General features: G+C 44.7%; 1 protein-coding gene and 1 long non-coding RNA gene across 10 annotated transcripts in view; one reads left to right on the top strand and one right to left on the bottom strand.

Annotated features, from left to right (window-relative positions):
• Positions 1-20126, bottom strand: part of SCUBE2 (signal peptide, CUB domain and EGF like domain containing 2) — an 83223-nt gene that overhangs the window by 32229 nt on the left and 30868 nt on the right. For 5 of the 9 annotated variants that reach the window (XM_008007377.3, XM_073018529.1, XM_008007342.3 and 2 more), the window contains exons 9-16: positions 19640-19762; positions 16139-16255; positions 14027-14149; positions 13490-13606; positions 13137-13223; positions 11029-11133; positions 8364-8519; positions 7780-7986 (exon numbers count right to left, since the gene is read on the bottom strand). In XM_008007377.3, coding sequence (XP_008005568.2) covers positions 7780-7986; positions 8364-8519; positions 11029-11133; positions 13137-13223; positions 13490-13606; positions 14027-14149; positions 16139-16255; positions 19640-19762 — 1035 coding nt within the window. The remainder of the gene's footprint in view (positions 1-7779; positions 7987-8363; positions 8520-11028; positions 11134-13136; positions 13224-13489; positions 13607-14026; positions 14150-16138; positions 16256-19639; positions 19763-20126) is intronic. The other 4 variants (XM_008007387.3, XM_073018549.1, XM_073018531.1 and 1 more) reach the window with 3 other exon arrangements.
• Positions 1-20126, top strand: part of LOC140712262 (uncharacterized) — a 65402-nt gene that overhangs the window by 37360 nt on the left and 7916 nt on the right. Inside the window, exon 2 of the long non-coding RNA XR_012093810.1 lies at positions 19943-20074. This is a non-coding gene — a long non-coding RNA (uncharacterized lncRNA). The remainder of the gene's footprint in view (positions 1-19942; positions 20075-20126) is intronic.

Genomic DNA, 20126 nt, shown 5'->3' with positions numbered 1-20126 from the left:
AATATTTTTAAGAAGTTGAGAGAGGACAGGCTCCAGCTTGAGTGGAAGATACAGGCGTGGCCTTAGAGGCATGGGCTGTCCATCCATTTTAACAGGAGACAGGTCTGAGCCTGTGTGGACAAACTCAGGATTAGGCAAGTTAGGCTGGGCATGAAGAGAAGAAGTTGTTTCGCTGGACTCCCAGACACCCATGGACACCTCTGCCTAGAAATCTTGTTGCCCAAGGAGCACTTCTCTCCCTGGCCTCTGGCTTTACTCCTCTTATAGAAGCATCTCTATTCTCCCAGTCAACAAGGCTCCAAATCACAGCTCTCCCTGGCTTCTCTCCTCACTGCCCTGTCACTCAGCGGCAGCATCCTACAGCTGTGTCCCTTCTCTCTATCCCCTTGGCACAAATGTCCCTTAGATCCTCACCATCTCTTATTTGGATTGCTGCAGTAACCTTCCAAGATTCCCTCTGACTTTCTGTCCCTCCCTGCCTCCACTCTTTCCATTCTACCATCAGATGCACCTTTCTATAATCTCTGATTGCTTCACTCCCTGGCTCAAAAACCTCCTTGCCTTGCCTTCCTGCACTCCTTTCAGTTTCTCTGACTCAATACTCAGGCTTTAGCCTCCTTTTATGTATCTTTTTTCATCCTTTCTCATGTTCTTTCAAGAACCTATTTTTTCCTGCTTCTCCTATAAATCTCTTTTGATTATTTCTTCCCCAGTGATAACATTCATTTCATCATTCAACCAACCTCCTGCCTTTTTCTTAGTGCCTCCTGCATATGAAACAGGGCAGGGTGAGATGAGGGATGTATGGGAAGCAAGTGCCAGGATCACAGGCCACAACAGAATCCTCTGAGCTCAGCCCACCTCTTTCCTCTTCTCAGTCCCCAATCCATGTCATCCCCAAATGCTGCTCGTTTTTCCTCGTAAATATTTCTCTAACCCATTGCTGTTTCTCTATCTAGGACCTGCATGTTCTCAATATCTCATAGGCAACATATTCAAAAGCCCCCAGATTGGTCTTTCTGCCTCTAATTCTGCTCCCTTCAGTAGAGTCAGAGAGATCTTTCTAGAATACACATATGACCTGGACACTTCCTGAATAAATGGCAACATGTCACCTAGAGATAAAGTTGAGGCTCCTTAGCAACATATCCAAGGTCTCCATGAGTTGGCCATGCCCTCCCATTAGCCCAGTTGTCCACCACATTCTACCTGGTACTCCAGGTTTAGTGACACTGACATGTCAATAATCGCCTGTGCGTACCTTGCTCTTCCTCATTTCCCAAGGCTGTTCCTTGGGCTGAATACTCCTCCCCACTTAGCCATCATCTACGCATCCTTCAAAACTCTACGTAGGCTTTCTCTCTTTGGGGAAGGCATCTCTGACCCTTCCCTGGAGGGTTAAGTGTGACCCAATGGATGGTATCTTATTTACCTAGGCCTCCTCAGCACTCCCCACAGAGTTGGTACATGGAGGGCTATGCATATGAGTACAGCATGAGTAAGATGATCCCAGGGCACAGGCTGAACCCAGGAGAGGTGAGGACATTCAAATTGAGAAGAATATAGACTCGTGGCCAGGTGCAGTAGCTCACACCTGTAATCCCAGTACTTTTGGAGGCTGAGGCAGGTGGATCACTTGAGGTCAGGAGTTTGAGATCAGCCTGGACAACATGGTGAAACCTGTTTCTACTAAAAATACAAAAATTAGCCAGGCGTGGTGGCAGGCACCTGTAATCCCAGCTACTCAGGAGGCTGAGGCAGGAGAATCGCTTGAACCTGGGAGGCAGAGGTTGCAGTGAGCTGAGATCATGCCACTGAATCCAGCCTGGGTGATAAGAGCAAGACTGTCTCCAGAAAAAAGGAAAAAAGAATAGACTCAAATCAGATCTGGATTTCAATCCTGCCTCTGCAACACTTACTTGCTGGGTGACGTTGTGGAAAATGCTTGTCATCCTGTGTCTCAAGTTTCTTTATGTGTAAAAAGGGATGGGTTAATACAGACTTGGGATGAGGATTAAATGAGATAATATAGGTAAAGTACTTAGCACAGGGCTGAACACAGTGTCAGTGTTCAATGCATGTCAACATTTTACTCAGTCATGTTTTAAAAACTTTTTTAATTAAAAGAATTTCCTATTCAGTCTGTGTGTTAAATATTGGTCAAATACTGGTCTATAGTGCTAATACAGATTTTATATTTTCCTCAGTTTAAACAAGAAAGGAAATCTCTGCCTGATCATTTCCAAATCATTTCTCAATTTTGAAAGAATTCAGAATAGAATATCTGAGCCAGGCACAGAGGCTCACGCCTGTGATCCCAGCTACTCGAAGGCTGAGGTGGGAGGATCACTTGAACGCAGGAGTTCAAGACCAGCCTGAGCAACATAGCAAGACCCCGTCTCTAAAAAATAGAATAATAATCTTAAAGAAGAAGGAAATGCCCAGCTCCTTCCTGCCTTAGGCCCTTTGGATTTGCTGATCCTCCCCCATTATGGAGCTCCCCCACACCCCCCAGGCCCTACCATCAGCACGTTGCACATCAGCTGCTCCTCCTCACTTAGGCCTTAGTGCTTGACCACTTGCTCCTAGTCACTTGCTCCGAGAGCCTTTCCTGGCCACCCTATGGAGAGTAATCCTCCCTCTAATCCTCTCTGTTTTATTCTCTTCATAGCACTTAAGCTTTTGAAATTATCGCTTTACTTTTTAATTTCTGTTTTCCTCTGTTACCGTGTGAACTTCATGAGAATAGGCCCTTTGATTATTATGTTCTTAATTGCTTCATCCCAAGCACACAGAGTGGACAGAATGGTACTCGATTAATACTAGTTGAATTAATGGTTCTCAGTTGCTACAGAGGAACAGCAGTAAGCTGTTACAAACCGAATTAAATGTTCCTAGTCTCTCAAGAACCCAGGCACTAAAATACTTCCCCGTTTGCCAGTTGTCTGGATTGTTTCTTCTAAAAATCTCAGCAAGTTTTAAAAACAACCAAATATAGTATATATACATACATACATACATATATACACACACACACACATGCATACACACATGTATATTATCCAGTGTATTTCTTAAATAATGTATCTTTTAGCTGGTATTATGAAAGTACAATAGCTAGACGTCCATGTCATATAGTTAATTTTCTTTAGACATGAAGAACTTTATGAAGTACTGTAGAGCTTAAGAAATTTGTTCCTTGGAGACTATAATCATTTTTTTTTTTTTTGCCATCTTGCTAAAATTGATCACAGATGATACAAAGGTCACTTGGAGAGCAGGCTGTCCCCAAAGTCCCCAAATGCCAAATTAATGAGACTTTACTACATAAAATAACAATAAGAAAGAAAATATACAATTGGTCAGAAGTGATTATTTTCTCTGGTGTAAGTTAGGACTTTAAAATTTATTTTTTAATGATATTCAAAGGATAAACAGTTCAATGCAAAAATAGGCAAAGAATATAGATGTTCTCAGAAGAATGAATCCAAATGACCACAGGCATAAGACAGCATGCTTAGTCTTACTAATAAAGAAAACCAAGTTAAAATGACTTTTTTTTTTTTTTTTGCTTATCAGATTTGCAAAAACGAAAAGGATCAATGATAAATAATCCATGTTAGCAAAGATGTAGGGCTATAAACACTCCAATGTTGGAAGCAACATGCATTGGTATGATCTTTTGGGAAAGTAATTTGGCAGTATTTATTAAAATTTTAAATACACAAGTTCTTTGAGTCGGCCATTGTACTTTTACAAGTCTATCCTTCAGAAATATTGGCCATGTGTAAAAGAATGATATTCACTGAGCGCTATTCGCAATAGAAAAATTAGCAATAACTTCTATGTTCACCAATAGGGGTAGGGCTAATCAGTACTGGTGTCTTCAAACAAATACAGCCTGGGAAGCTGTAAAAGAAATGAGGTTGCTCTTCTATCATGGTAGAGAGATGTTCTTGATCTACACTACAGTTAAAAACAACACATAGCACTATTCAAATTGTATTGATATTTGTTTTTTATTTTGTTAAGATAGGCTCTTGGTTTGCCGCCTAGGCTGCAGTGCAGTGACACAATCACAGCTCACTGCAGCCTCAAACTCCTGGGCTCAGATGATCCTCCCGCCTTAGACTCTTGAGTAGCTGGGACTACAGGTGCTACCAACCAACATAGTGAGACAGAGACAGAGTCTCACTATGTTGCCCAAACTAGTATTGAACTCCTGGCCTAAAGTGATCCTCCCACTTTGGCCTCCCAAAGTGCTGGGATTACAGATGTGAGCCACTGCACCCAGCCTATTTAAAATTTAAAAAAAATATATATATATATGTTTATTCATATGTAAACATATAGTCAATTTTCAGCACAGTAGCCAAAGTTATCTTTTGAAAACACGTCAGTTACTCCTCTGCTCAAAGCCCTCCACTGGCTTCCTTTCTCATCAGATTTGGGATCAGGGTCCTCCCTGGTTTTGAGTTCCCTCTGCTACTGCTCTGCCCTTGCTGTCCCTCCCTGACTCTCTTGGCTCTCATCCTTCTGGCCTTCCTTCCAGTACCTTGGGGTTTTCCTATTTGTTGTTCCCTTTGCCTGAAACTCTCTTCCCCCAGATATCTCCATAGCTTGCTTCTTACTGTCCTTTGGGTCTGCCCAAATGACACTTTGCAATGAGGCCTTCCCTGACCATAGTCTGCACTTTGGGGGAGTAGGCTCCTCATCCCTCACCCCTCACCTTGGCCTGGCACTTTCCATTCCACTTCCCTGCAGCCCTGCTTTCCATATCCCTATCGCCCTCTGCTACATGATAGTAGTATCTTTCCTTGTTTATTGGTTGGTTGTCTACCTTCTTCCTCTAAAATTGTAAACTCTGTGTGGGCTGAGATGTTTGCTTGTTTCTTTATTGCTGGATTCCTGGTATCTAGAATGGTACCTGGCACACAGTTGGTGCTCAATAAATATTTATTGAATGAATATATAAAATGTCCTTTTTACATGTGCATAAAAACAGTTATGGAAAAATAACACAGCAAACTATAACAGGGATTACTGCTGGGGAGTTGGATTAGGGAGCTGTGGAGAAAACTTTTATCTTTACTGTATACATTTCTGTGCCATTTGAAACATGCACTACTTTTGTAATTGAAAACTAAATTTAAAATATTTAAAAAGATAAACATAACATATTTAAAAAAAATAAACATCTCTCCTGGAAGGAGAGATGGAAGTGACTCCATTTTTTTGGAGCTCTTTTCTGCAGATACTGAAAATCATTTCTAAAAAGAACTATCCTAGGTTTATCTCCACTGTCTGTACCATCCAGAGTTCAGAAAACATCAGCAAGCCTCGTCTTTATGAAGTCCTAACACCATCAAATAGACCAGGACTAGAAGATACACACACACACACACACACACACACACACACACAGCCTTGCCCATGCCACATGCTGCCTGCTGTATAAAAAGCCTTTCTAATTAACACATCTGACACTTCTTTATACCCACTTCCTCCCTCAGCAGCAAGAAGGAATGTCACTGGTAACTCCTTGAGCTGTTTTCTCTACATGGTAAAATCTTCAACATTGCTGTCAGACCTGGACCTGATCTGATGCCATGAGGGCTATAAAATTCATCCAGTGTTTGAGGGAGCTCCTGAGACAAGACACATTGGCTCCCCTAGAAACAAATCAAACCTAATTTAGCATGACAAGCATCTCAGGGACACATTCACACACCACAACAGCTACACAAACCCTCTATCGAGTGTCTTTCTTTTTTTTTTTTTTGAGACGGAATCTTGCTCTGTCGCCCAGGCTGGAGTGCAGTGGCATGATCTTGGCTCACTGCAACCTCCAACTCCCTAAGGGATTCTCCTGCCTCAGCCTCCGAGTAGCTGGGCGTGTAGGCACGCGCCACCATGCCCCGCTAATTTTTTGCATTTTTTAGTAGAGGTGGAGTTTCACCATGTTGGCCAGGATGGTCTCGATCTCCTGACCTCATGATCTGCCCACCTTGGCCTCCCAAAGTGCTGGGATTACAGGTGTGAGCCACTGCGCCTGGCCCTGAGTATCTTTCGTAGGCTGTTGTGGTCATGAAGCCCCTGTTAAGTAACTCCTACTCCTTATCCTTGGGCCTTTACTCCCCAGGAACATACCCATGGTAGTATTAGTGATACCCTCACTGGGAGCCAGTCCATGCAGCCCTTGACATAGGTTTTCTTGACTTCTTAACTGGCCACAAAGACTCCTTGGCCAGTCTGCGAGGCCTCACCCCAACAGGATAGCAGACGGGGGAGGGGTGCAGTGGAACCCTGAGAGGCCAGGAGGGCCCTGACAGTCTCTGCAACTCATCCTGGAAAGTAGGGCAGCCATAGCCAACTCTCACCACTATTTTATATGGAAACTGGAACTCTTAGAATTTTAAATGAGAACAGATCAACCAGCTGGGCTGTTTTTACTTTTTTCCCCTCTTTGTTTCTTTTTAAGAGAATCAGCTGGAATGAATGTCAAGACTATCTGGAAACCAGCCCCTTGCAGACAGTTCCACTTGATTTTGCACTTGATTTTCACTAAGTTTTGGCAAAGCAACAAATTTGAGCTGTGGGGCTAAGGCTGACAATTCTCTGGACCAAGTGCCCCTGGATTCAGCTTGGCTTATTTAGAAACACACATTCTTACTCCTTAGTTAAGCTTTATTGCTTAGGCCTCATGATTCTACTGACACTTTGGAAAAGGACATCAGTTTATCCTGGATAAATCTAGTTACTGAAATTCACCCGGCTTGGGACCAGAGCATAGGCTTTGGAATCAGAACATCAGTGTGATCTTAAGCAAGAAAACTTAGCCCTCTAAGCTTCAGCTGTTAAATGCAGTTAGTAATACCTACCTGGGAAGGTTACTGTTAGGATTAATTGAGATAATGCAGACATGAGACTTACTGTTATGCTTATGACAGATAAGAACTCAATACATCGTTATCATTTTTACTGTAAAGTGAGACCCAATTTTTCCCATCTAAGCCTTTTCAGATAAAATCTCCCATAATTGCCCAGAAGAGTCCCTTGTGACAAATCTCTAAACTGACCATCCTAGAACCTCGTATCCTGGACCCTCTTGCTAGCTTTATCAGAGAGACAGAACTGATGCTGCTCAAGTGCCAGGTCTCAAATTTAATTCTGAAATACCACCACCAACACAACCCATACAATGGAACTGACACTATTAGGAGCCCTGGGCTGAGGCTCCGGGGTCTCGTAAGGCAGCCAGGCAGCCAAGCAGCCCCCTAGCTTTGCCTGTGCACAGAACTACGGACAGGAGCTTATTCATTGCCATAGTTGGCCAAGCCAGAGGAAGACCATAAGAGTAGCTGTGATGACAGAGTGTGGAGAAGGCTTGAGGGTGCCTTACCCCTGCAGTTCTGCCCCAGCCAAGGAAGACTGCCGCCCCTCAGACCTGTAAAGGGCAACACCCCTCTTCTCATCAACCTTGCCACTTCTTTCCTGTTCCTCAAGTCAACAAACATTTTAGTGCCCACCACAAGCCAGATACTATGCCAGGCGCTGAGGACAGAGAGGTGAATGAGATCAGTCTCACTCCAGGGAGCTCTGGGCCTAGCAGGGACAACAGACACAAATGCAACAGTTACTAGGAAACAGAGGGCTGCCCGGAGTGTTCTCTAAAGAGAGCCCTGAGAAGGGAGGATGGGCCAGACTTGCTTTCGGTTACCCTGAGTGTTTATGGAGCCCAAGGCTGTTCTGTTAGCAAGAATGTCCCAGGCCACTCACCACATTGGTTTTCTCCATGACCCTGGCCCACTCCACAGGACTCTGCCTGGCGTTCAGATGTTCTGGGAGGCTTTTTAGCCATGTCAAGGTTCATGCCTGAGAGCTGGAGGTGAAACTGCTCCCTGTGGACAGCCTTTCTGAGCGTGCGGATGGCTTTCCGGAGCCGCTTCTCGGTTCGCTTTACAATGCAGCTCAGGTCACAAGAAGCTACAGAAACAAGAGGGACAGCAGTGCGGGAGAGGTCAGGCTGCAGCGTGTGACAACGGCCAGATCAACTGCAGGCCCTACCAACACCCCAAGCTCCCTGTGGACCGAATGGGGAGAAACCTGGAGGGGGCACCTAGCAGGCTGGGCAGCATTTGATTCAAACAGAAATTTGTGGATCAAAATGGTAGCTTTGGGTTTTTATGAAGCAGAGAAAATCATCAGGTTCCAAACCAATTCAGTTTAGTTTCAGGGTGAAAAAAACAGGAGATACTTCAGTGTTTGCATTATTTTCCCCCAAGAATGATAAAAAGTGAAAGGCAAAGAAATAAGGAGCAAGCCGTGAGAAGCCTGGCAATGTAGACTGTTTTCAAACCAACCTGTCACCTCCTTTTCGTTAGTTTCAAGCTCAAACTGAACAGTGATAAACATTTCCTTAGAGGCGCTTGGTCGGCCAGGGGCTCCTGGGACTTGCTTGCCAGAGCTGCATGTAAGGTTTACGTAGCGGAAGCTCTCTTTTACTGAGCTGTGCTTCTCTGTATGAAGAAACAAAATTATCGGAAGCCAAATCCTGGCAAAGCACTCAGCTGAACATTTGCTAGAGCTCAGTAAACATTTCATTAAAACAACTCTCAAGGGACTAAGTGATTATCTCCAGATGCCAAGACACTGCAAGCCCTCAACTTGGAGCGCAATAACATTTTAATTTTGAAGACCTAGTATTGCCTCCTATATAACTTTACAATTTAGCTCTTGAAAATTCTTTTCATGAATAAATGCTAGATGTTTCCAACTGGCCACATATGTGGGAGACAAGAACCAGGGGTCGTCTTGCATTCTTTACTGACGGTTTTCTAACGTGTGCTTACATTCTCACAGTTGGTTTGCATAAAGCTGGATGTGCCAAGCAGGGGCTGAGGCTTCAAATAAGGAATGAGCACAAGAGTGGAAAGGAAACCAACTACTGCTTTCAGGCAATCTGACCTTGGAAGTCATTCTAACCTGAAGGGAAAGCTGGAACGCCCGTCAGCAGTGATGTCTCATTTTTAAATAACCAGGAGCAATAAATGGCACAAAGCATTAACAGAACCAAACAATATCATGAAGGCATCTAGGATGAGAGTGGAAGTGTTGCATAAGACAGGGCTTTGCACATCCTTCTTCCTGACTTGACTGTCTCCCCTCTCACCATGGTTTCCAGTGACTCTGTTAACCCTCACCAAAGAGCAGGTCCACATATCAACCACTCCATGAATTTGTCTGTATTTCAGAATCTTCATTGAAATGAAGTATTACCTGTATCAGATTCTTCTTTAACATTACAAGGACATTCAAGCCATAGGTCAACAGGGGCCACAGGAAGGAGGCAAATTTATTTCTTCTCTATATTTTTCCCCTAAAGATTTATCTTACCTTTTCAAAAGGGTAACTTCAAATCTTAAACTGAACAGATTCTCATTTTAAATCTTTTTCCCTTTCGATGTTCCATATGTATTTTTTTAACTTTCCATTTTGAAATAAGTAGATTTATAGAAAAGTTGCTAAGATAGTATAGAGTTCTCACATAACCTTCACTCAGTCTCCCCTAACGTTAACATCATACATTTATCAAAACTAAGACATTAACACTAGTACAATCTCATTAAGTAAACTACAGGCCAAGTCTATTTTTATCATTTTATTTATTTTATTTCATTTTACTGAGATAGGGTCTCGCTCTGTCGCCCAGGCTGGAGTACAGTGGTGTCAACAGAGCTCACTTCAGCCTCCAATTCCTGGGCTCAAGTGATCCGCCCGCTTTGGCCTCCTGAGTAGCTGGGACTACAGGCATGAACCACTAGGCCCGGCTAATCTTTTTGTAGTTTTCATAGAGATGGGGTTTTGCCATGTTGCCCAGGCTGGTCCCAAACTCCTGAGCTCAAGCAATCTGCCTGCCTTGGCCTCCCAAAGTGCTGAGATTACAGGTATGAGGCACCATGACTGGTTCAAATCTATTTTTAAACAATGCTCCCTCCCTCCACTCCTGAGATTTAAAAGTATAAATGCTCACTATGGTTAATTTGGAAAATGCAGAAAAAAAGTTAAAATTACCCATCATCCTCCCACCCAGATGTAACCACTACTAAATGATATCATGAGTTTTGTGTTTCTTCTAGCACACTTTTTCTTACACAGTTTGGATTGTATTAGATATACAGAATGTTTCTCTCCTGCTTTACATCTCAGCATTATAACAAGACCATTTTCCTGTGTCGTTAAACATTCTTTGAAAACATAGAATTAATAGCTGCATAATATTCCATCAAATGGAGGTACAAAGTTACTTTAAATTACTTACTTAAAATAGGCAGGCAAAAGTGACTAGAGTGAGCTTTAGGTTTATTTGTCTGTGTGATTTGAGAGTAGATTGGGAAAAGAAGCCTCCCTAATACATGAATCCTGATCCTTTTTATTTTTAATCTCTAAAAGTATTGTATAAAATAATACTGGAAATGTGTGCTGGGAAAGAAAAAGGAATGTTAGATTCTGCTCTTTTCAACAAGGCCAGTTCTACTTGGATGGTATTTGCTTTGCTGAAGCCAATGGGGTCACTGCTTCCAAAAACTAGACCCAGCAGGAAAGCTGGATATTAGATCTTTGTTCATCAAAGTTATCCTTTCTGAGCCAAACTTTTTTTCATTTCTTTGGCTTATATTTCAAGCAAAATCTGAGATCTAGAAAATTTAACCCAATATGATCATAAATTGCTAATTCACCTGAAGCCCTTATTGACTTCTATGAACTCGTGGGTTTCCCCAGAGCCTCACCAACTATACCATGCAAAGGAAGCCCCGAAGTATGACCCCAGAACTACACAAGCATGCTAGGTTATGCTTTTCTTCCTCTTGGGATAAGTCCCTGCAGGTTCTGGATGGCTCAATCCCATCTGCAGTGTGCTTGGATCAGCTGGACAGCCCCTGGCCCCCGCAGACCTCCAGTTTGGTTGGCTGCAGGCCCCTTCCCACATGCAGGCAAGCTCCCTACACCAACCATCTGATTCCATACCTGGTAGTGCTGGTCGCAGACCCTCGGGAAACAGCTCAGCCTTTTTCAAACTACACTTGCCTTCATTTAGCTTAAAGGTTACACTTGTCCTGATGGTGTTGACATCTTCAGAAAGAAACAAGTGAGAGATGTTACCTTCAGAGGCAAAGGAATGGAGACACCAGATGGGAAGCAGCAAGCTGTCCATTGGCGGCTCCTACCACACACAGCACACCCTGATCCCCTCTCCTACCCTGAGGCCAAGAGTGGCTTGGATCATGGAGTGCCCATTGCCCTGGACTGGGGCCACCAGGAGCCTCCTAAAACTTACAGTTACCCCCTCATATGAGAGACAAATCCAGTGTTCAAATATAACAGAGGCCATCCTGGCCAACATGGTGAAACCCCATCTCTACTAAAAATACAAAAATTAGCTGGGCGTGGTGGCACATGCCTGTAATCCCAGCTATTTGGGAAGCTGAGGCAGGAGAATTGCTTGAACCCAGGAGGCGGAGGTTGCAGTGAGCTGAGATTGCACCACTGCACTCCAGCCTAGGCAACAGAGTGAATGAGACTCCATTTCAAAAAAAAAAAAATTATCTATCTATCTATCTATCTATCTATCTATCTATCTATCTATCTATCTCCCTCCCTCTAAAACTGAGGGTCAAAAATAGCCTCCATGGTGAAATAAAACATGAAGTCATTTTTGTGCCTTCCTGAGAAAGAAGGCCAGAATCCCCCAGTTCAAATCTGGATAAGCCCATTTGGCAAAATGGTGAAGGGCAGATTTTCCTAAACAAGCCTGTCGTGGGAGGACAGGGCTGAGGGAGCTGTCGTTCCAGACACAGATGGCACTCACTAAACCTGGCTAGGCTGTGAGGTCTGAGAGGGAGTGAGGGTCCCACTTTGAGGGCCTGATGTGCAAAATTCTGTTCTCCTCCCAGGGTCGGTCAGTCTTAACCACACGGTAGCTTCTGGAGTCAATGCCCTAGTTCTTTTAAGTTGTGGTGAGAACTTGAGCAAGTTACTTAATCTCCCTAAGCTTCAGTGTCCTCATCTGTAAAATAGACATAATTATAGTACCTATATTACCAGGCTGTTGTAAGGATAAAATGAGATAATGCATTTAAAAAAAGGGAAATGTTTAGCTCCCTGCTTGGTACATAGTAATAACTGAATAGCTATTAGCTATTTGCTTGTCCACCCTTGGGGTGGCCCAAATCACCAAGGAACTGTTGCTGAGGGATTTGGTGAAACAGACCATGATGTCTGCCCTGGCTGAGTCCAAATGTGCATTGAAAGGGGCAGTGAAGGACAGTGCTTGAGACTCTGCACCAAACTGCCTGGGTTCAAATCCCAGCTCCCCTATTTCTTATCTAAACCACTTTGAGTAAGTTATTTCACCTCTCTGAGCCTCAGTTTCTTCATCTGGTTAATGAGAATAATAATAAAATTTCCCCAGAGGGTTGTAGTATGGCTTAAGTCAGTTAATACGTGTACTGTGGTGGCTGGCATAGAACTGCTCAGTCAACACATGAGAGCTGTACTGTCTTGCTTTGAGTCTCCAGCTTTGCTCATATATGTAGTATGGACATCAGGATGTAATATGAACCTTATTCAGGTGTTCTGATGACATAAGGACAAAGGCGTCTATATCCGGGAGGACACAGGCTCCTAAAAACCTTGGATTTCACTCTTCATCTTTTGACAAACAGGAAAGGGTTTGGGCCCCTTTCTCGGCACAGAATTCCTGCTGCCCCTGCTTTGCCTATTTCTATCCATGCCATGAGCCCCAGGCACATTCCCTTAGCCTTTGAGGTGCTCTGGAGTACAGCCCGCTGGTCCTGGAGTTCTGTGGGCCTCTGCCCAGGATGATGACCCACCAGGGCTGACCACAGCCTCCTAACATACAGTGGCCACGCAGTAAGTATCTGTTACATGGGAGAGTCACATTCCGGGCACCAGGACTGCAGGCAACAACAATCTGGAACATGCTCACAGCATCAAGGAAATCAAGATTAAAAAAACAAAGCCAGCATCCAAGAACAGCACCCCATGAATGAAGCCCCTTGAACATGGTGAGCCCCCAGACAGAACATGCAGATTTGGTAAGATTTGGTAATTACCCCCAAAAGCAGAGTCGTTTGATTTTTGTTGTTTGCTCCTGAGAGGAGAGGAAGAGCCACAGGTGACAGAGTAGGCCCCTTGCAGTCCTGACAGACAGAATGTGAATTGTCAAACGCATAAGCAAGGTCACAGGCTATCCTGGTAGCAGCTAAACTCTCCCCCAGCCCCACTCCACATGGGCCACTAGAAAAACACCCAGCATACGGGGTCTTGAAGCATGGACCTCTCAAAGCATGGTGGCTGGGGCATTGGGTGGAGGACCTGGAAGCCCTCTGAGGGAATCTAACACCTGGAGGCCAGAGAGGCCTGGCCTTGGCGTGAGGACCTGCCCCGGGAAATGGGCCCCACTCACCTGAGGAGAGGTGAATGCCAGAATGACATCTGAGGAAGCACCCGTCTCCTCCACCACTCTTACCACAGTGCAGGGACACACGGGGTGACACACTTGTGGGCAGGAGCCCCTTCACTTCTAGACAGGACAAAACAGACACTTACAGAAAGAGAAGGACATTTCTAAGTGTGACAAGGATGGTTGAGTCCCATGCACCAAAGTCCCCAAGAAAAGAAGGGAGAGCTGATGCCCGGCATAGAACATAGATGCTAGGCCTGATTCCCACCAAGGGAAAGGAGCCCCTGATATGCCATCTCTTCATGCAGAAAAGCAACCAGGAAAACGAAGTGAGTTCCAACTTACACAGAAGCACAGAAGGAAACACTAAAGATGCTGCAAAGTATCTCCTGTTTTTGAACTATTTAAAGAACGGCTGCTGCAGCTGGTGGGAAAGTCAGTGGAAGGAGGGTTGGATGGGACGTGGGAGCGCGCAGAGCTGCACTGCCTCTGGGTCAGTGGCCAGCCCGTTGTCTGAGTCTGTGCCTCGGTTTCCCTTACCCACACAGTCTTTTTTATTCCAGTGGAGCTTGTACCCAGGGTGGCACTGGCATTCGTAGCTGCCCACTGTGTTCACACAGACCTGCTGACAGCCTCCGTTGTTGACGCTGCACTCATTGGTGTCTGCGGAACAAAATACTCTCTTGTCACAGCAACCTGTCACTGAACGGGCTGATATGGTCCCTCCCTTGAGGAAGGAGCAGCAGGAGAGTCACAAGGTTGAAACTCACTAACCAAAGGAAGATGCTGAATGCCTTTAGCATGAGCACTTGGCACCAGCTGACTACACACCCCGCTCCCCACCCAGCGAATTTCCTGGCATGAGGCTCAATAGGGCCTTCTCAAGCTCTATTTTTTTTTTTTTTTTTTTTTTTTTTTTTTTGAGGTGGAGTTTTGCTCTTGTCACTCAGGCTGGAGTGCACTGGTATAATCTCAGCTCACTGTAACCTCCGCCTCCCAGGTTCAAGCAGTTCTCCTGCCTCAGCCTCCCAAGTAGTTGGGATTACGGGCATGCGCCCCCACGCTTGGCTAATTTTTGCATTTTTAGTAGAGATAGGGTTTCACCATCTTGGCCAGACTGGTCTTGAACTCTTGGTCTCAGGTGATCCACCTGCCTTGGCCTCCCAAAGTGCTGGGATTACAGGTGTGAGCCACCACACCCAGCCTCAAGCTGCATTCTTTTCCAATCCATTCCTCCCTTAGCAACACCCAGTGTCCAAATTCAGACACTGCACAGACTTCTACTTTAAAACTCTACCATCCTCCTGAGCTGCCTAGCAAGGGAGGCAGACAGAACTGGGACTCCCTGTTTAACCATTTACACAGTTGAGGCACAGAGAAACAGAAATGACTGCACTAATTCTCGTCAACCTGAGACTGAGTCCAGGTCAAAAGGTGGCTCCACCTAAACCCAGACATACATCCATACTCAGGGTACATTTCCTCGAGGTTTCCTGATGGACTGGGAAGAGTATGTTTTTGGCCATGCCAAGGATGTGTTGAAAGGGAGAAGGGAGATAATTGTCACTAGCAAATCACTAGTGTATGTATATATAGATATAGATATACTTTTTTTTTTCAGACGGAGTTTCGCTCTTATTGCCCAGGCTGGAGTGCAAGGGCACAATCTCAGCTCACTGCAACCTCCATCTCCCAGGTTCAGGTGATTTTCCTGCCTCAGCTCCCAAGTAGCTGGGATTACAGGCATGCGCCACCAGGCCCGGCTAATCTTGTATTTTTAGTAGAGACAGGGTTTCTCCATGTTGGTTAGGGTGGTCTCGAACTCCCGACCTCAGGTGATCCACCCGCCTTCCCTCCCAAAGTGCTGGGATTACAGCTGTGAGCCACCACGCCCAGTGTATCCATTCTTCTAAAGCACAAGACACAAGGACTGGGCAGGAAGTATTTAAGCCAGTGGTTCCCAAATCCTATAGATCCTCAGGAAGATGACCTTGGAAGCCCTAGTCATTCTGAATTGGAATCTGAACCTGTATTCTCAAAGATTGCTGGGTGAATCTGATGACTGGGGGAGTGGAGTGGGAGTCAGGTGGTACCAAATCCAGTTTATGGCATAGCCTGCTTGACCATGAGGTTATCAGACATGAGAACATGTTGCAAAATGGGCACAGAGTGGAGAGAGAAACTTCATAGTTCTGCTTCCAGCTCAAAGACCTAGTTGTAGGACTCAACCCAAGGCTTTGCAGCCAGTTCCTATGCACGGCAGGGCCGTGGAATTGGTGGGTTCCCACAGTCTGAGGACTGTGACTTTACTATCTGCTGAGATGTTCCAACAGATAGAGTATCAGCTCCTGAGATACCCTTCCACTCTCTGAATACAACCGCAAGTCCATCAAGTCAATAGAGAATTCACAGCTGGAAGAGCTCACTACTTCTCTCTGCTCCATTTCACACTCAGGGTGTTAAAGGGATACATGTGGGGAGATTTCCTTTAGCAGATCCTTCTCTCAAGTTGATGGACTCACCACTATTGCTCAGGGACTGGAATGTACCTTTCATACCCCGATGTAGGAAAGCAAACCTCAGAGGTAGGCCCTGCTCCCCTCCAGGCCCAGCCTCATTCCCCTCCCAACTCAACAGGAGCAGTCTGCTCACCTCCACAGTGGGTGAAGCCATACAGGGTGTACCCTTGGTTGCAAGCACAAGCAAATGTGCCAGGGTGGTTGATGCAGCTGTGGTCACAGGTCCTATCCAAAGAGCACTCATCCATATCTGTAATGGTCAAAGGGAGAGGGGAGCTGAAACCCACGCTGAGGGATGAGTGAAGAATAGGTTTATGATAAACACCAATTGCTGACCAACACCAAAAACAGTACACACAGGGTAAAAAACATTAGCTATCCATTCTCCTCACTCACTTGTGTTAAAGAAAGTGTGGAGCAGCCCACAAGAAGTATACTCACTGCTGCAGCCCTCATTTCCACATTCTGTTGCAAACTGCACTTGCCTCAAAGCTCAGTTGGTCTCTTTCACCCATGTGTACTTGTAAGGCTAATTTAAAATGTTTAAATGAAGCCAAATGAGATAACACACCTAAAAAGGGTTTTGTAAGCTACAGGTGCTAGCTATGCATTTCTATTGTCATATAACTATTGGTAAAACAGCAATAGTAATTTATTAATCATGGCAAACTGAAAGGAGAAAACACTTGGTTTGGAGGTAAATCTAGTTCCCATCCCTTTCTTATCTTCTCGGAATTAGTCTTCTGGCCCCCAAGAGGCCAGTTAATCCTGGGTTTTAATGCCCTCTGCACTGAAAGAATGCATTAATACTAATATCCTCACTAATTTTCTCTTTGCAGACCCTGAAATGTAGTAGCTCAGCTGTACATTGGATCCTCTTGGCCGATGCCTGGGTTTTGCTCCTCCCGTATGTTCTAGTCCCATGCGTCTGCTATCCTCCTGGTTCAGTGTGGAAGCCTCCTTGGCTGCAGCGGGGGTCATGCACAGCAGCCTCAGGAGGCTGCATTTGTCCATCTCATCATCTCTTTTCCCTGGGTCTGGCCCTCAACCTCTTTCCTGTAGGCTGGAATTTGAGTGCTTCACTCCCTGAACTCTTTGGAAGATTTTAACAGAGTTACGACTTATGTCTCCAAATGGATAAGCCAGGACCAGTGCAGCACTTAGTCGAAGCCAACTAGACCACTGCTAGACCACTTTTTTCAACACCGAGTGTGCCATGAGAAACTATGTTAATAAAAAACAAACATTTGGAAGGAACAGGAAGAATGAAAAAGCAAAATAAAAAAGGGCAAATTCTTGCAAAACCTCTTCATCCCTAGCTTTTCCCAGAAATCCTGGCATTTCTTCAGTAAATTTGTTCTGTGCAAATATTTGTTCTACCAAGCCCGATCAGTGAAAAATAAGAAAAACCCAGTTTCTTCCCTAGGAATTGATGCCATTTTATGAAATCTGTTATTAATATCAGCCAGTTGTCGAGAAAGCGGACTCGTTCAGTAGCTGACTTTGGCTGCTCAGTATGGGCTTCTGCTTTGCCAAAAATAATGAGATCACTTTTCTAATTCCTTTTTAATGTGTTTACACAGCTTCAACAGTATTGCCTGGTCTATACCCTAGGAAACATTATGTGGAACAGCAAATTTGCTTTCCAAGTCAAACTGAAGAAAACCACACAATAATTATCTAGAATTAACTTACTGAATTTGAAGGGGAATATACTTGAACTGCCTGACAAATTATGTATTAAGAACAAACCAAGAGAAAAACAAAACAAACATCACACCATAATATTTTTTTAAAAAGGTAATGCTAGTCTTTGTTATCTAAGATGAAATCTGATATTCTGATTTTTATTTAATTCTGAGATTTTTTTTTTTTTTTTTTTTTTTTTGAGATGGAGTCTCTCTCTGTTGCCCAGGCTGGAGTGCACTGGCGTGATCTCAACTCACTGCAACCTGTGCTTCCTGCATTCAAGCGATTCTCTCGTGCCTCGGCCTCCTGAGTAGCTGGGATTACAGGCGCCCGCCACCACGCCCTCCACCACGTCCCCACCTAATTTTTGTATTTTTAGTAGAGATGGGGTTTTGCCATGTTGGTCAGACTGGTCTCAAACTCCTGGCCTCAAGTGATCGACCTGCCTCGGCCTCTCAAAGTGCTGAGATTACAGTGTGAGCCACCGCACCCAGCCTAATTCTGAGATTTCTAACAAAATAAATTAGTCCTCATTCCCATAAATGGGGCAAGAATACATTACAGCACATCTTTCCTGAGAACTTCTTCCTGCATATCAAAGGAAAGGTGCTCATCTAAAAATAGAAAACAGTTTTCCCCCACCCAAAACAGCCACTAATGCTAACAACAACTGCTACCTAGAGAAGTCTCCTTGCTGCAGCCCTTATATGGGAAGGATGTCTTTGAGAAGGGGTCTGAAATCCTCTCTAAGGATCAACAAGCATCTCCTCCCCACAAGCCCTCCCTCTCCCTCTCTGCCTTCCCTCTCTTCAAAGATCAAAGGCTGGTCATTTAAAACAAGTGCTAGGCCAGGTGTGGTGGCTCACACCTGTAGTCTCAGCACTTTGGGAGGCCGAGGAGGGCAGATCACCTGAGGTCAGGAACTGGAGACCAGCCTGGCCAACACAGGGATACCCTGACTCTACTAAAAATTCAGAAATTGGCCAGGCGCAGTGGCTCACACCTGTAATCCCAGCACTTTGGGAGGCCAAGGCAAGCAGATCACGAGATCAGGAGTTCGAGACCAGCCTGACCAACATGGTGAAACCCCATCTCTACTAAATATACAAAAATTAGCCAGGTGTGATGGTGTGCACCTGTAGTCCCGGATACTCGGGAGATTGAGGCAGGCAAATCTCTTGAACCTGGGAGGTGGAGGTTGCAGTGAGGCAAGATAGCCCCACTGCACTCCAGCCTGGGTGACACAGTGAGACTCTGTCTCAAAAAAAAATCAGAAATTAGCTGGGCGTGGTGGCAGGTGCCTGTAATCCCAGCTACTCAGGAGGCTGAGGCAGGAGAATTGCTTGAACCCAAGAAGGGAGGTGGAGGTTGCAGTGAACCAAGATGGTGCCACTGCACTCCAGCCTGGGCAACAGAGTGAGACTCTGTCTCAAAATAAATAAGTAATTTTAAAAAAATAAAACAAGTGCTGTAAGAAAGAGACCAACTGGTACATAATCTTGATCATAGGTTAACTCCAAGTTTTTGGTAGGGAGGTATATTAACTAAATCTACAGACTTTCGCCACCAACTTTTGTGATCAATTCAATAACATTAAAGGAAATTTTAGAAAGGGAAAATTATTCATAATCTCAACACCTCACTGGAACCCTGTTTGCATTCTGTTTTCCATTCCATTTCCAGCAGTGAGCTCTGCTGTCATCACATCAGATGGATTCTTTAAGGTGTTCTCTAACCATTAACAACTTAATTTCCAATACACCTGTGAGCTACATCAGTGTTTCTATTCTACCGAATAGATGAACTGAGTGAAGCCTAGGATGGAGATTGGACTAGTGGCCCTGTCAAGAAGCCTGATAAGCCAGTCTTTGCCAGGAGGGCGTTACGTGCTCTCTACTCCAACCTGTGGGCCATTGTGCAGCACGGCTGTGTTTTCAGCACATACCTTGGCAAGACTTCTCATTTGTTAATAATTTAAATCCTTTCTTGCAGCTGCAGTCAAAACTGCCCACGGCGTTTTTGCAGAAATGATCACAGCCTCCATTGCGGGTCTGGCACTCATCAATATCTGCAACAGGCAAGCACTGGGCATATCAGAGCAGCACTTGCCTCACTTCTCACAGCTCCCTGAAGGGCCACTGTGTGTGTTCATTAGTCTCTGAAATTCAGAAAAATACTCACAAAAGCATTTAAGAATGTTTGCTGATGTTTTTAACCTTACACATGTTTTCTTGTCTGGCTTAACCAGTTCTGAAAGACAAGTGTTTCATCGTCTTGAGAACGCTGACTTATGGTGCCCTTGACTGGCATTAAGGAAACAAACTCTGGGAAAGAATGATGATGTCCTGTTATATTCTCAGCTTTGTATTGCTCTCTCAAGGTAAGATGGGTCCCTTTAGTACACTATGTATTCAAGTTTAATGATTAAAGCT

Source organism: Chlorocebus sabaeus, chromosome 1 (genome assembly GCF_047675955.1).
Source record: "Chlorocebus sabaeus isolate Y175 chromosome 1, mChlSab1.0.hap1, whole genome shotgun sequence".
NCBI classification, from domain to species: domain Eukaryota; kingdom Metazoa; phylum Chordata; class Mammalia; order Primates; family Cercopithecidae; genus Chlorocebus; species Chlorocebus sabaeus.
This window is presented reverse-complemented; position numbering and strand designations above follow the sequence as displayed.